We start from the raw sequence: 13,518 nt of genomic DNA, 5'->3' as shown, positions 1-13,518 counted from the left end.
GCTAGGTTCAGACTACAGAATCTCCAGGCAGAAAATTTCCGCCCGGAGATTCCAAGTGCGGCCAACGCTGACTGAATCAGTCGGCGCTAGGACCTCGTGGACACTGCAGTCTCCAATAGACTGCAATGTGTTCCGCGTGGATTTCCGCCTGAAGAAAGAGCAACCCCATTCTTCAGGCGGAAATTTCCAAGTGGATTTTCCGTTCACAAATTCCGCTTCACAAATTCCGATTTGTGAATTTGTGAACGGAAACCCATTCACTACGCTATAAATTTTAGCAAGCGGAATCTCTGCTTGCAAATTCAAAGAGGAATTGCAGGCGGAAATTCCGTAGTCTGAACCTAGCCTAAAGCTCTTAATTTTTTTTAAGGGCTGGAGGGGTGTTAGGAGTAGTTGGGGAACAGCCTGAGGTAGTTTAGAACAGTTTATTTGGTGACAGGTACTTTTTAAACAGATTTGTAAATTACTTCTATTTAAAAATCTTAATCCTTCCAGTACTTATCAGCTGCTGTATGCTCCAGACAAAGTTGTATAGTTCTTTTCTGTCTGACCACAGTGCTCACTGCTGCTACCTCTGTCCATGTCAGGAACTGTCTGGAGCAGGAACAAATCCCCATAGCAAACCTCTCCTGCTCTGGACAGTTCCTGACATGGACAGAGGTGTCAGCAGAGGGCACTGTGGTCTGACAAAAAAGAGCCACACAACTTCCTCTGGAGCATACAGCAGATGATAAGTACTGGAAGGATTAACATTTTTAAATAGAAGTAATTTACAAATATGTTTAACTTTTTGCCACCAGTTGACCCCTTTAAGACTCCTATTTCTCCCCTCCACAGATTCCATGGGGGACATTTATCATTGTCTTTACACCACCTCAATGTCCTAAATGTCCCTGAAAATTTTGCACAATTGCATTTCTTTTGCGCACTTGCATTTTTTAGAATTTAGAACATCTGTCTATTGTTTGGTGTACCGTACACCTGTTTTTTTTGCAGTGGAGCTGTATTTATTATTTGCGCAAATTTAAATTTAGAAGTTTTTTTTTTTTTTTGCGCAAACCTACACCACCTAATAGGACATGTACAAAAGTGTCAAAGCACATAGCTTAAACCAATCTCTGCAGCTCATTGGTTTCTATAACTGCGCAAAATTTATCCTGTTCACCTTTTATGTAAAATTTTGAGCATCTGTGCATACAATACACCAAGCAAATGAGTAAAATCTTTACTACCTTACACCAACATTGATAAATGTCCCCCCCCATGTCTACAAACTATAGTAAGTTGCTTAGGATATCTGATTATTACGTGGCACAAGCCAATTTTCCAACAAATGTTCAAGAAGCTAATTATTTTATTTATAATTAGCTGTATCAAATTGAAAGTTTGCCATGTTGCCTGTATCTTTGAATAACTTGGAACTAGCGTTCTGTAAATCATGGAGTTATGTAGAAATTGGAGCTTGGTAGTACTAAGGTGTTTACACAACTCCCATTAAAGTCAATGGGAGTTAGACAGACTATTTATAAAGTTATGTTATTTGACTGACTTTTTTTTTTTTTTCTTCAGTAAACCATTTTCATAGTTTGAAGACCCTTAAAAGATCAGAACTGGGATGTCCTGTTGTGCATCGCACTGTGGAGGAGAAAGCAGTCAGCCCAGACAAACTAAACCTAGAAAGGTAACCTTTAATGACTGCATAAGCTGATCAGAAGCCTACATAGCAAATGGGTCTATTAGTGACCCTATAGCAGGTTACATGTTGTGAAATCATGCCTAATAAAGAACAGCTGTGTGAGTAACATTTGGGCCAAACATGTGCTTTACACTATAAACCGTTTTGCTCTATATAATGCAGTTTTGTGCATATGCCTCTTTGTCGTGATGCAGACCATCTGTTTAGTTGTATTAAAAACAGAAAACAAAACTTATCTCGCTTTCAGTACATACCATAAGTCTTCCGTTTTTGTCATGATGTAAAAAAACAAAGTAAGGGTACGTTCACACGTACGCAGATTTGATGCACAGGATTTTCTGCTGCAGATTTTAATGTAAACTAAATGACTGAGCACAACTTCTAATCGGCAGTTACAAATCCTGCGTATCAAAGGATCCTGTATGTGTGAACGTACCCTAAAGATATGTTCAGGCTAGCCGATATTTCCCTGCGGATCCGCCGCTGAAGGACCGCTGTATGCTGCCTTTACATGTGCCTGCTCGGAGCGGCAACACGCCACTACGAGCAGACACACTGCGATGTGCGAGTCGCCACGCGCATGCTCAGTATTCTCGGCCTAGCTCATAGAGCAGAGGGAGCAGCCGCGATGTGTGCGAGTACACCGCGCATGCACGGCGACACGCACATCGCTTCAGTGTGTCCGCACATACCGGCGTATTGCCGCTCCGAGCAGGCACATGTAAAGGCAGCATAGAGAGGTCCTTCAGCGGCAGATCCGCTGCGTAAAATACGCTGTAAATCCGCTCGTCCTCATGCTCCGCTCAGACGGTGCAGGACATCAAAACTTGCAAAAAATAGAAAGGAAAATAGCCTAGCCCAGTAATGCCGATAAAAGAATCCAAAAGTTTATTCCATATGATAGAGCAAGATACTGCATAGAGCAGAAAAGTACCGCATTTCAGGTACATGTGGAACCCTAACTCATCAGATTGCTTCTTTCATTTTTAACAAGGCCTCTGCAAAATGAAAGAAGCGATCTGATTGGTTGCTATGGGCAACTGGGCAACTTTTCCTTTTCCCTGGTTTTGACAAATCTCCCCCTGTTTCATTAAGAGCAAGATTACAGATGATAGGTAGCCTTTGTAGGTGCAGATATGGCAATATCAGCATATAAAACATAACACATACTTCTGTGTAAAATAATTATGTGCTCTTGCTCTATCTCCACATTAAAAACAAAAAAAACATTGTTGGTGTAGGCAGCAACATAGCTATACTCACTAAGACAAATATGTCTTAAAGGGTAATTCCGCTGGAAACAAGTAAAAACCAAATGTTTTCAAATCAACTGGTGCCTGAAAGTTAAAAAGATTTGTAAATTACTTCTTTAAAATAAAACTTAATCCTTCCAGTATTGATAAGCTGCTGTATAAAACAGAGAAATTTGTAAATTTCTTCCCAGTCTGACAACAGCGCTCTGCTGACACCACTGTCCGTGTAAGGAACTGTCCAGACTAAAATCATATCCCCATAGAAAACCTCTCCTGCTTTGGACAGTTCCTGACACGGACAGAGTTGTCAGTAGAGAGCACTGTGGTCAGACTGGAAAGAACTTCACACATTTCTCTGTAGTATATGTCTAGTATACAGCAGCTGGTGAGTACTAGAAGGATTAAGATTTTTAAATAGAAGTGATTTGCAAATCTGTTAACCTTTTTTGCAGCAGTTGATTTGAATTATTTTTTTCTCCACCGGAGTTCCCTTTTAACCTCTTCGGGACGTGGGGTGTATGCATTCGCCCTGCATCCTGAGTCCTTAAGGGCGTACGCCCGTGGGAATTCCGGTCCCCGCCGTTAGCCGGTTGGGGACCGGACCAGGATGCCTGGTGAAATCATTCAGCAGGTATCCCGGCACATCGCCGAGGGGGTCCTGAGACCCCCCCCCATGTCGGTGACCGCAGAAAATCGCATGTCAATTCAGACATGCGAATTTCTGCTATTCCGGCCTGATCGGATCTTTGGTGACCCGATCGGCCAGAAAATAGGGATGATCGGAGCTGTCAGGGACAGCCCCGATCATCCGGAGGGATAGGAGCGAGATTGCAGCGATGCGATCTCCTGCTATCCCCTGCCATTGGTCGGAAATGAATTCTGACCAATGGCAGCGCATGACAGGGGGTTGCCATGGAAACCCCCTGCTTTGCCCACCCCTGGATGTCGGGCAGAACGGGGGGAGGCCGGTACCTGAAAAGAAGATGGCGTGGGGACCGGCGATCATCGGAGACATCCAGCGGAGATCACGGCGCAGGTAGGGAGGCGACGGTGGGAGGGGGGGGGGAAGTTAGGTGGCAGTAAAGCGATCTTTACTGCTGCATTCCTAGCGGTTGCCAAACTACAACTCCCAGCATGCCCAGACAGCCAAAGGCTGTCTGGGCATGCTGGGAGCTGTAGTTTTGCAACATCTGGAGGGTCACAGATTGGTGACCACTATTACAGTGGTGCCCAAACGGTAGCTCTCCAGATGTTGCCAAACTACAACTCTCAGCATGCCTAGACTGCCCAGGCATGCTGCGAGTTGTAGTTCTGTAACATCTGTCCCTTCAGATTTAGCAATTTTCATGAAAATTTTGAAAATTGCTGCTCTACTTTGAAGCCCTCTAATTTTTTCAAAAAGTTAAAATATGTCCATTTTATGATGCCGACATAAAGTAGACATATAGGGGGACATTTACTAATCTAGTCTATTCTGGGTATGCTTATAGACCAGCGTATGTGGTAGTCTCCTGTCTATTTTGCTCCTAATTTATCAAAGGTCTCACAGCCCTTGATAAATTCTGTGCTCAGACTTTAGGGTCTACAGCTTAAACTGCATTTAGACCTGCTCCAACATGGTCTGACATTTCAGTGTATTTTGGGCAGATGCGACTTGTCGCACAAAAGTCGCACTTGATAAATTCAGCACCAATGCATTTTCCAATGCATTTCCGTCTAAAATAGACTTGCATGCATCATGTTCTAAAAATCCTCTACAGCAAATGTCGCAGAAAATTCGCACATATTTACACTGCGACTTTCTGTGAGACAAATTTAGACAGGAAAAACCAGTCTAAATCCTTTGATAAATCTCCCCCATTGTATTTGTGAATCATTATAAAATTTATTTGGAATATCCATTTTCCTTACAAGCAGAGAGCTTCAAAGTTAGAAAAATGCTAAATTTTAATGAAATTTCGTGATTTTTCACCAAGAAAGGATGCAAGTAACGACGAAAATTTACCACCAAAATAAAGTAGAATATGTCACGAAAAAACAATCTCAGAATCAGAATATTCGGTAAAAGCATCCCAGAGTTATTAATGCATAAAGTGATGGTGGTCAGAATTGCGAAAAAGGGCTCAGTCCTTAAGGGGTTAAAGGATAACGATGTGCGTTGTGAATGGCAAATGCAAAGATGGAATATAAAAAATACAAGACATGTAATGTATTACTATAAAAAGTGGAACATGAATCTTGCTATACATTCATATTATAAGCCCCCTACTGCATTGGTATATATCCATATTCAGGGATGTGGAATCCCCCCCCCCCCCCCGCAGCGTGATTGCGAGGGGGAGATCCACTATAGAGGTAGCCGGAGGGTTTACCTCTGCTTCCCTGGTGTCTGTGGCTCTGTCATTGATAGAGCCTGGCTGGACTAGGCTCTATCAATGGATCGCAGAGCACAAAGATCAATGGAGTTCAATAGAACTCTATTGATCTGTATGAGGAATCTAATGATGATTCCTCCTAAAAGTCTAATAAAGTGTAACAAAAAAAAAAAAAAAAAAAAAAAAAGTTTTAATAAAAGTTTAAAAGACACACATTAACCCCTTCCATGTTAAAATTTTAAATCACCCCCTTTTCCTATGTAAACATATTTAGTATTACTGCGTGCATAATTGCACGAATGTAATTGTACAAACTGACGTAAATGTAAAAAAAAATACCAAACCACAGAATTGCTATTTTTATAATATCCTAGAAAAAAAAAGTTAAAAACCGATTAAAAAGTCAGATCAATACCAAAATGGTAACGATACAAAAAACTGATTATGTTGCAAAAAATTAACCATCATTATTATTATTTTTTTTGGTTTGGAGACTGTTAATGAAAAATGAAAAGGTATCCTTATAGTAGGTAGTTATGGCTATTATAGGACGAGGAGGAAAAAATTTGTGTAAAAGCGTAAATTGGTCCGCACAAGTGGATCGTCATGAGGGACAAGTAGATTTTGCTCCGTTTTAGTCCCGTGGACAAGTAGTTTTTTATTAATTTCCACACCCCTGATATTATGAGATGGCTACCTCATCATTTGATAACATCAGAATACTTATGATACTTGAAGCAACTTGCCATTTAGATATAAATTTATAATGAAAGAAAACATCTTGTCTAATATCCAGGAATATATAACAATTTAAAAGTTTCTGATGGTGGTTTCTACCCCTGGCTTGTTGACTCTTTCTATGCCACACAGTTTCAAACTAGAGTAACTACCCACACGATGTTTTGGATAAAGTCTAAAATGTAAATACTGTATGCATGGTAAATGTTTACAGAGCCTTGTATATAGGTAGTTGACTGTACAACCGGCATATTGGACCCACAGGTTGAACACAATATTAAGGACACAACATAGTTAGTGTTGCAATTCATGTATTGGTGAATCTAAATCTGTGGTGTAATATTGAATGAAACTGTAACAGATACAGCGACTGTGTTCACACCTATAGGATCACAAATAAACTGGGGCAACAACTTAGGTCCATAGTAGGTGTCTTTTTGGTGACACATTTGTAGCCATGTTGCATAACGTTTGAGAATGTAGAAAAGCTAAAATAATAGGTAATAATTGGGATCTATTTATGAATAATTGCACACATTTGTTAAACTGGACACTATAAGGATTAGAGAATATTACAGGTTTACCTTTTGAGATCGTTTGAGCATGTAATAATTCTCCTCTTTTTTTTTTTTATTCTAGCAGTTTTCTTTGCTCCTTCTATTGTCCATTTTGGATCTTTACGCTGTAACAGCCTTGACATAGTATTACTAATCTCAGTTTCAAAATTCTATTCAGTTAAAGGGGTACTCCAGCCCTAAGACATCCTATCCCATATGCAAAGGATAGTGGATAAGATGTCTGATCGCGGGGGTCCCGCCGCGACCCCAGCAATCTGTGGGAGCTGCATGCAGCGCTGCAGCCTCTGAGTCTGCCGGGTCATGACTACGGGGCCAGAGTATCGTGATGTCACGTCCTACCCTCCCATAGACTTGCATTGCGGGGGCGGGGCGTGACGTCACGATACTCCAGCCCTGTAGTTGTGACACGGAGGCTGCAGCACTGTGTGCAGCTCCCACAGTTGGGTGCTGCATGCAAGATTGCTGGGGTCCCCAGTGGCGGGACCCCCGCGATCCAGATATCTTATCCCCTATCCTTTGGATATAGGATAAGATGTCTTAGGGCTGGACTGGGAGATTATATGTTAGGTTGCAGGGATGACAAGAGGTCATATGCATTATAGAATTAACTGTGGTGCCTGCCGTTACATACACAACCTCCTATTTACAAGAAGGTCAGATGTGGCGACCAGGCATTCTCAGATTAACCAAAACATGTAATCTCGGTTACATTGTATCAACCTCAATTCATATGCATTAGAGATCTTATAGTGAAGAACCTTAAACAAATTCTCTTCTAACAAAAACCCTATAGAGAGGACACCGGAGTTATGAGTTTTACACTGTATGCGACTTCTTTTCCTCCATCCCATATAATCTGTTATCTCCCAGTAGGAGCAATGAGAAGAGCACACCAAACAGGCTTTGGAATTCATCAAAACCTGTGCAAAGGAAAAGTTGCCCAGTTGCCCATAGCAACCAATCAGATCACTTCTTTCATTTTGCACAGGCCTTGTCAAATATATAAGAAGGAATCTGATTGGTTGCTATGGGAAACTGGGCAACTTTTCCTTTGCACAGGTTTTAATAAATATCCTCCATTGAGTCCAGGCTGTTACAAGATAAATAACAAAATGGACAATAGACCGAGCAAAGTTGCTGCAAACAGAAGAGAATTATTACATGCTTAAAAGATCTCCGATGTACAAGCGGACAGAAGGAAACCTGTAATATTCTCTACTCACTATAGTGTCAAAATTAAACTGATTTGTGCAATAATCCATAAATACTTTCCTATTGTCCCAGCGGATTCTACATTCTTGAACCTATGGGGTCCAATATACCGGTAGCACAACCAACTTAACATTTATCAGATATACAGCATTTTATTTCAAAACCTGTGTCAGCTGTCATTTATGCTATTTTTTCTAAAAGGGTGCTAGAAGATAGAAAAGCTCTCAGATATCCTTCAGTACCATCCAATCTTACACCTCAGGAAAAATCTGTCCTTGAAAAATTAAAAGCAAGAGATGATATTATAATAAAATAAAAAAAATCAGAAATGGGGGGTAATATAGTATTGATGAAAAAAGAATATTACATATCTGAGGCCATGAGACAACTGGGAGATACTAGATATTATCGTAAATTAACCTCTAATCCTATGCCTAGATTAACAGAAAAATTACAATCTCTCTTAAGATACTATGTGTAAATTAATGTTCTGACCAAAAAACAACTGAAAAACTTATACCTTTACACCTGAAAGTGGCAAACTGGTATTTTTTGCCAAAGGTACCGTACATAAAACGTTGGAGACCCCACCCGGGAGACCTATTGTCTCCGGAGTGGGTTCTCTAATGGAACCTCTATCCAAGTTTGTAGATTGGTTTCTGCACCCCTCCTGGCGGAGATACCTGCATTGGCAAAAGACACCAACGAGTTTCTCCTTACTATGGAGGGACTGAGTTGGCTTGAAAATTGTATTCTAGCCTCAATTGATATTGAAAGTCTTTATACTAGTATCCCACAGATGGGTGCTGTAGAATCCGTAAGAGAACTATTGTCTTTTTCAGATAAGAGCCAGAATTATATTGATTTTGTTTGCGATGCTCTGGAATTTATTTTAACGGGCAACACATTCAAGTTCGGAGAGACATGGTATGGCCAAACAAGAGGTGTGGCAATGGGTACACCTGTGGCTTTTACCTTAGCAAACATCTATGTGGCCACCTAGTGAAAATCTGAACCTGAAATGTGTGGCCTGTTATCGTCGATTTGTGGACGATGTGTTTTATTGTTTGGACTGATACAGAGCTAGCTTTTATCGAATTTATCACGAATTTATCACATATCTGAACAACAGAACTTGAAATGTACCCACAAAATGGGGCCATATGAGTTAGAATTCCTAGATGTCATGGTAAGGAGCAGTAATAATGAAATCGTTATTCAGGGTTATCGCAAGCCTATGTCTTGCAATGCTTTACTGCATTATCAACGTTATCATCCCAATCATGTTAAAACAGCTATACATTCATTATGGGCAATTTTTGTGACTAAAAAGAATAAATAGTAGAAATTAGGATGTTTTATCCCAAGCAAATGATTTGAAAAAAAAAGCCTACGTATAAGAGGTTACCCCAATTTAGTATTAGATAAAGCTATGAACAGAGCGAATAATCAAACAAGAGCAGAATTACTTAGAAGGAATAGAAGTGGTAACAAGCAACAAAAAACTAAAGATAAAAATGTAAGAAAGATACTTTGCTTTTCAGTATAGTCCAATGGCAGAACAGATTAAAAAATCTAATAAAAATAACTGTTTTATTCTGCAGAATGACACTGACCTTTCAGATTATACATCTAGTTTTCCTTTAGTCACTTTTAAAAAAATGTAAGAGCATTAAAGATCATCTTGTGACCAGTAAATTAAAAATATCTAAAAATTAAGAAAATTGGTTAGGTAGAACACTTAGCCCGGGTAAAGGCTATAAATCTAGGTGGAGTGCCTGTTACCTTCCGAGATGTGATCTGTTGTAGATCAAATTATATAGTTTATGCCATTATGTGCACATGCAAGAGATTTTATATCAGTTGCACCATTAGGGCATTACATACTCGATTTAGAGAACATGTAGCATCAGTGAAAACCGGGAAAGACTCTCCGAGGCTCATATCGCATGTTAACGACGTACATCAGGGCACCACAACTGATTTAATTTTCTTTGGAATAGAACGAGTCACCTATTCTGATATTGTTGATAAACTCAAAGCTCTATTACAATGTGAAGCCAGATGGATCCTCAGAACAAACGCACAGGGGGGGATTAGGTATGAAAGACCGGCTGGACCTGAGTGTTTTTTCTTGAATGATCAGAAGCTCCTACAGTTTAAAATGAAGAAATGCACTTTGTTAGAATATTGCTGCAATGAATTCATTACAAGTACTGATGTCTATGTTGTTTTTAAGTGATTAATTTGTACAGAAGATGTCAACGCCCTCACCTTGGAGCGTCACAGGTCAGATGGTATTTACTTGGCCATCCGCTTTATGGTAGGCGTGGTCTGAGGAAGCATTGTTTGTCAGGCGCCAAATGGCTATTACCATGCTAATTGTCTAACCCGACCTGGCGTCCTGCCCTGAGTGCCTTCTGTTACTCTTCTATGTATGCACCCCATGGTTTACTTGCCCTGGCAGTAGCTGCCTGACACTGGTCACTACAGGTAAATTTACTGTTCACTAATACTCCTAAGTCCTTTTCCATGCCATTCGTTTCCATACATACTCCAAGCCTGGATTTTTCCTCCCCATGTGCATAACTTTACATTTATCAGTGTTGAACCTCATCTGCCACTTCCCAGCCCAAACCTCTAACCTATCCAGATCCATTTGTAACATTGCACAGTCCCCTATTGTGTTCATCACTTTACAGAGCTTGGCATCATCTGCGAAGATTGATACTTTACAATTCAACCCCTCTTTGAGATCATTAATACATAGAATTTAATTAAGAATTAAAAAGAATAGGACCCAAAACTGACCCCTGTGGTACCCCACTAGTAACAGTCACCCAATCAGAATAAGTACCATTAATAACAACCCTCTGTTTCCTATCACTGAGCCAGTTACTCTCCCACTTACACACATTCTCCCCTAGCCCAATCCTTCTTATTTTATGCACCAACCGTTTATGTGGCACCGTATCAAATGCTTTCGAAAAATCCAGATATACAACATCCACCGATTTCCCCCTGGTTCAGTCTGGAGCTCACCTCCTCATATAAGTGATCAGGTTAGTTTGAAAGGACCGATCCCTCATAAACCCATGCTGATATGGAGTCATACATTTATTTTCATTCAGATACTACAAAATAGCATCTCTTAGAAAACCCTCAAACAGTTTACATACAAAAGAGGTTAAACTAACAGGCCTATAATTCCCGGGGTCACTTTTTGTCCCCTTTTTAAATATTGGCACCACATTTTGCTATGCACCAGTCCTGGGGAACAGTCCCTGTCACTATGGAGTCCATGAATATTAGATATAGGGGTCTGTCTATTACATTACTTAACTCCCTTAGAACACAGGGGTGAATGCCATCTGGACCTGGTGATTTGTCTATTTTGATTTTTTGTAGGCGGCACTGTACTTCTTCCTGGGTTAGACAGGTGACCTGTAGTGGGGATTTCACCTTATCTCGCTGTATTTCACTTGGCGTTTCATTTTCCTCTGTGCTCACAGTTGAAAAGAATGCATTTAATATACTCTCTTTTTCCTTATCCCCGTGTATAACTTCTCCCTCATATCTTTTTAAAGGGTAACATAGTAACATAGTTCATAAGGTTGAAAAAAGACCAGAGTCCATCTAGTTCAACCTATATCCCTAATCAGTCAATTCTTTCATTTTTAACCTTTTTTTGCTATTTATATAGTTAAAGAACATTTTGGGGTTAGTTTAACTCTTTTGGCAATGAGTCTTTCTGTCTCCACTTTTGCTGCTTTTATCTGGTTTTTACATATTTTATTTCTTAATAGCTTTTTAGTGCTTCTTCACTGCAGTCCTGTTTATTGTCATTTATTCCCCCTTTACATTTTTTATTCATCCACATTGGTTGTCTTATGTTCCTGACTCTTTTATTCCCATATGGAATGTACCTTTCACAGTGAGAATTTAGGATATTTTTCAAAGTCTCCCATTTAGTGTCTACACTTTTGTTTTTGAGGATATTCTCCCAATATACAATGTAAATGGCCTCTCTGAGTTGATCAAAGTTTGTCTTCTTAAAGTTCATTGTTCTTGTTTCCTTATTGAAGGACAAGTTATAATGTATGATATTGTGATCACTATTTCCTAGGTACCCCCTGATCTGCACGTTAATTACTCTGTTGAGTCTTGGTTAATATTAAGTCCAGTAGGGCGCCCCCTCTGGTTGGGTCCTGCACCATTTGGGATAGATAATTATCTTTAGCTATAGTCAGAAACCTGTTTCCTTTCCTTACTCCAACCATGTATCTGTTATACCCACTATGTGGTATTTTTTCTCAGACATTTATTAACTCCAGTTCATTAGTTTTATTGGTCAGACTTCTGGCATTAGTCAGCATGCAATTCAGTGGTATATGGTTTTTATTCATATGAAACTAATCCCCTCTTTTCTAACCTTCCCCTTCTATATTGTAGTTTCCCTAACCCCCCCCCCCCCCCTCCCCAAGTCCCTTGTTCAAACGCTCCTCCACTCTTTTGGCCATCTTCTCCCCATGCACAGCTGCATCCTTCCATACGGTGGAGCCGGTATCCGACAGAGAAGTCTGCCCAGTTCTCCATGAACCCAAACCCTTCCTTCCTACACCAGCTTCTGAGCCACTTGTTTAACTCCCTAACCTCCCACTGCATCTCTGGTGTGCCATCTCTGGAAATATTTCAGAGAATATTACCTTGGAGATCCTTGCCTTTAAATGGGCATTCAAAAACGTTTTAACTGTTGTAAATCTTGGCAAAACATCAATCTTTCTAATATACTTAATAAGCAAATTGTATTATCTTTTTCTAGAAATCATGGCTTATAAAATCATGGTGAAGGACAAGCATGGACAAAGTCCAGTAAGTGAGGGTGGGCTAGCACTCTGTGCTCTGTCTGATAGGACAGGGAAGAGCACAGAGGAGTACTATCAGACAGGAGAGAGTACAGAGGAGTCCTAGCAGACAGGAGAGAGCACAGATTAGTGCTATCAGATAGGCGAGAGCACAGAGGAGTCCTATCAGACAGGAGAGAGCACAGAGGAGTACTATCAGACAAGAGAGAGCACAGAGGAGTACTATCAGACAGGAGAGAGCACAGAGGAGTACTATCAGAAAGGAGAGAGCACAGAGGAGTGCTAGCCCACCCTCACTTACTGGACTTTGTCCATGCCTGTGCTTCAGCTTGGACAATGCCTTGATTTTATAAGCCATGATTTCTATAAAAAGGAAATAAAATTTCTTATAAAGCATATTAGAAAGGTTAATGTTTTGCCAAGATGTACAACATGCAAAAAGTTTTTTTTATCTGACAGTGCCCATTCAAGCTTGCTGCCTAAGTACCTGAAATAATTTTTATTTACACTCCACCTACCTCTTACTTTGTCATTGATGCCGATGTGCACCATGACCGCTGGGTCTTCTCTAGGCCTTTCCAGTAATCTGTCAACTCGATCCGTGATGTGCTGAAATTGAGCGCTAGGAAGACCACACACTGTTTGGCAATACCGGTCTTATAGACAGATTGCCCTGACTGTCCCCCTAATAATAGAGTCCCCCACTACCAGCACCTGTCTGGCCTGCCCTGCGCTCCTCTTTCCCGCCTCACTGGAGCAGACACCCCCCTTGCGGTCAGAGGCAGTGACTTGCTGCAGTAC

The 13,518-nt window shown here is 40.5% G+C and overlaps 1 protein-coding gene across 2 annotated transcripts in view; it reads left to right on the top strand.

The window, feature by feature from the left end:
• Positions 1–13,518, top strand: part of LRRC49 (leucine rich repeat containing 49) — a 188,266-nt gene that overhangs the window by 19,801 nt on the left and 154,947 nt on the right. For both annotated transcript variants that reach the window (XR_008892515.1, XM_056572477.1), the window contains exon 5: positions 1,570–1,681. Coding sequence is in view for 1 of the 2 variants with exons in the window: in XM_056572477.1 (XP_056428452.1) it covers positions 1,570–1,681 (112 nt within the window). In the remaining variant the exon portion in view is untranslated. The remainder of the gene's footprint in view (positions 1–1,569; positions 1,682–13,518) is intronic.

The sequence above is a fragment of the Hyla sarda genome, chromosome 4, assembly GCF_029499605.1.
Source record: "Hyla sarda isolate aHylSar1 chromosome 4, aHylSar1.hap1, whole genome shotgun sequence".
Lineage (NCBI taxonomy): Eukaryota > Metazoa > Chordata > Amphibia > Anura > Hylidae > Hyla > Hyla sarda.
This window is presented reverse-complemented; position numbering and strand designations above follow the sequence as displayed.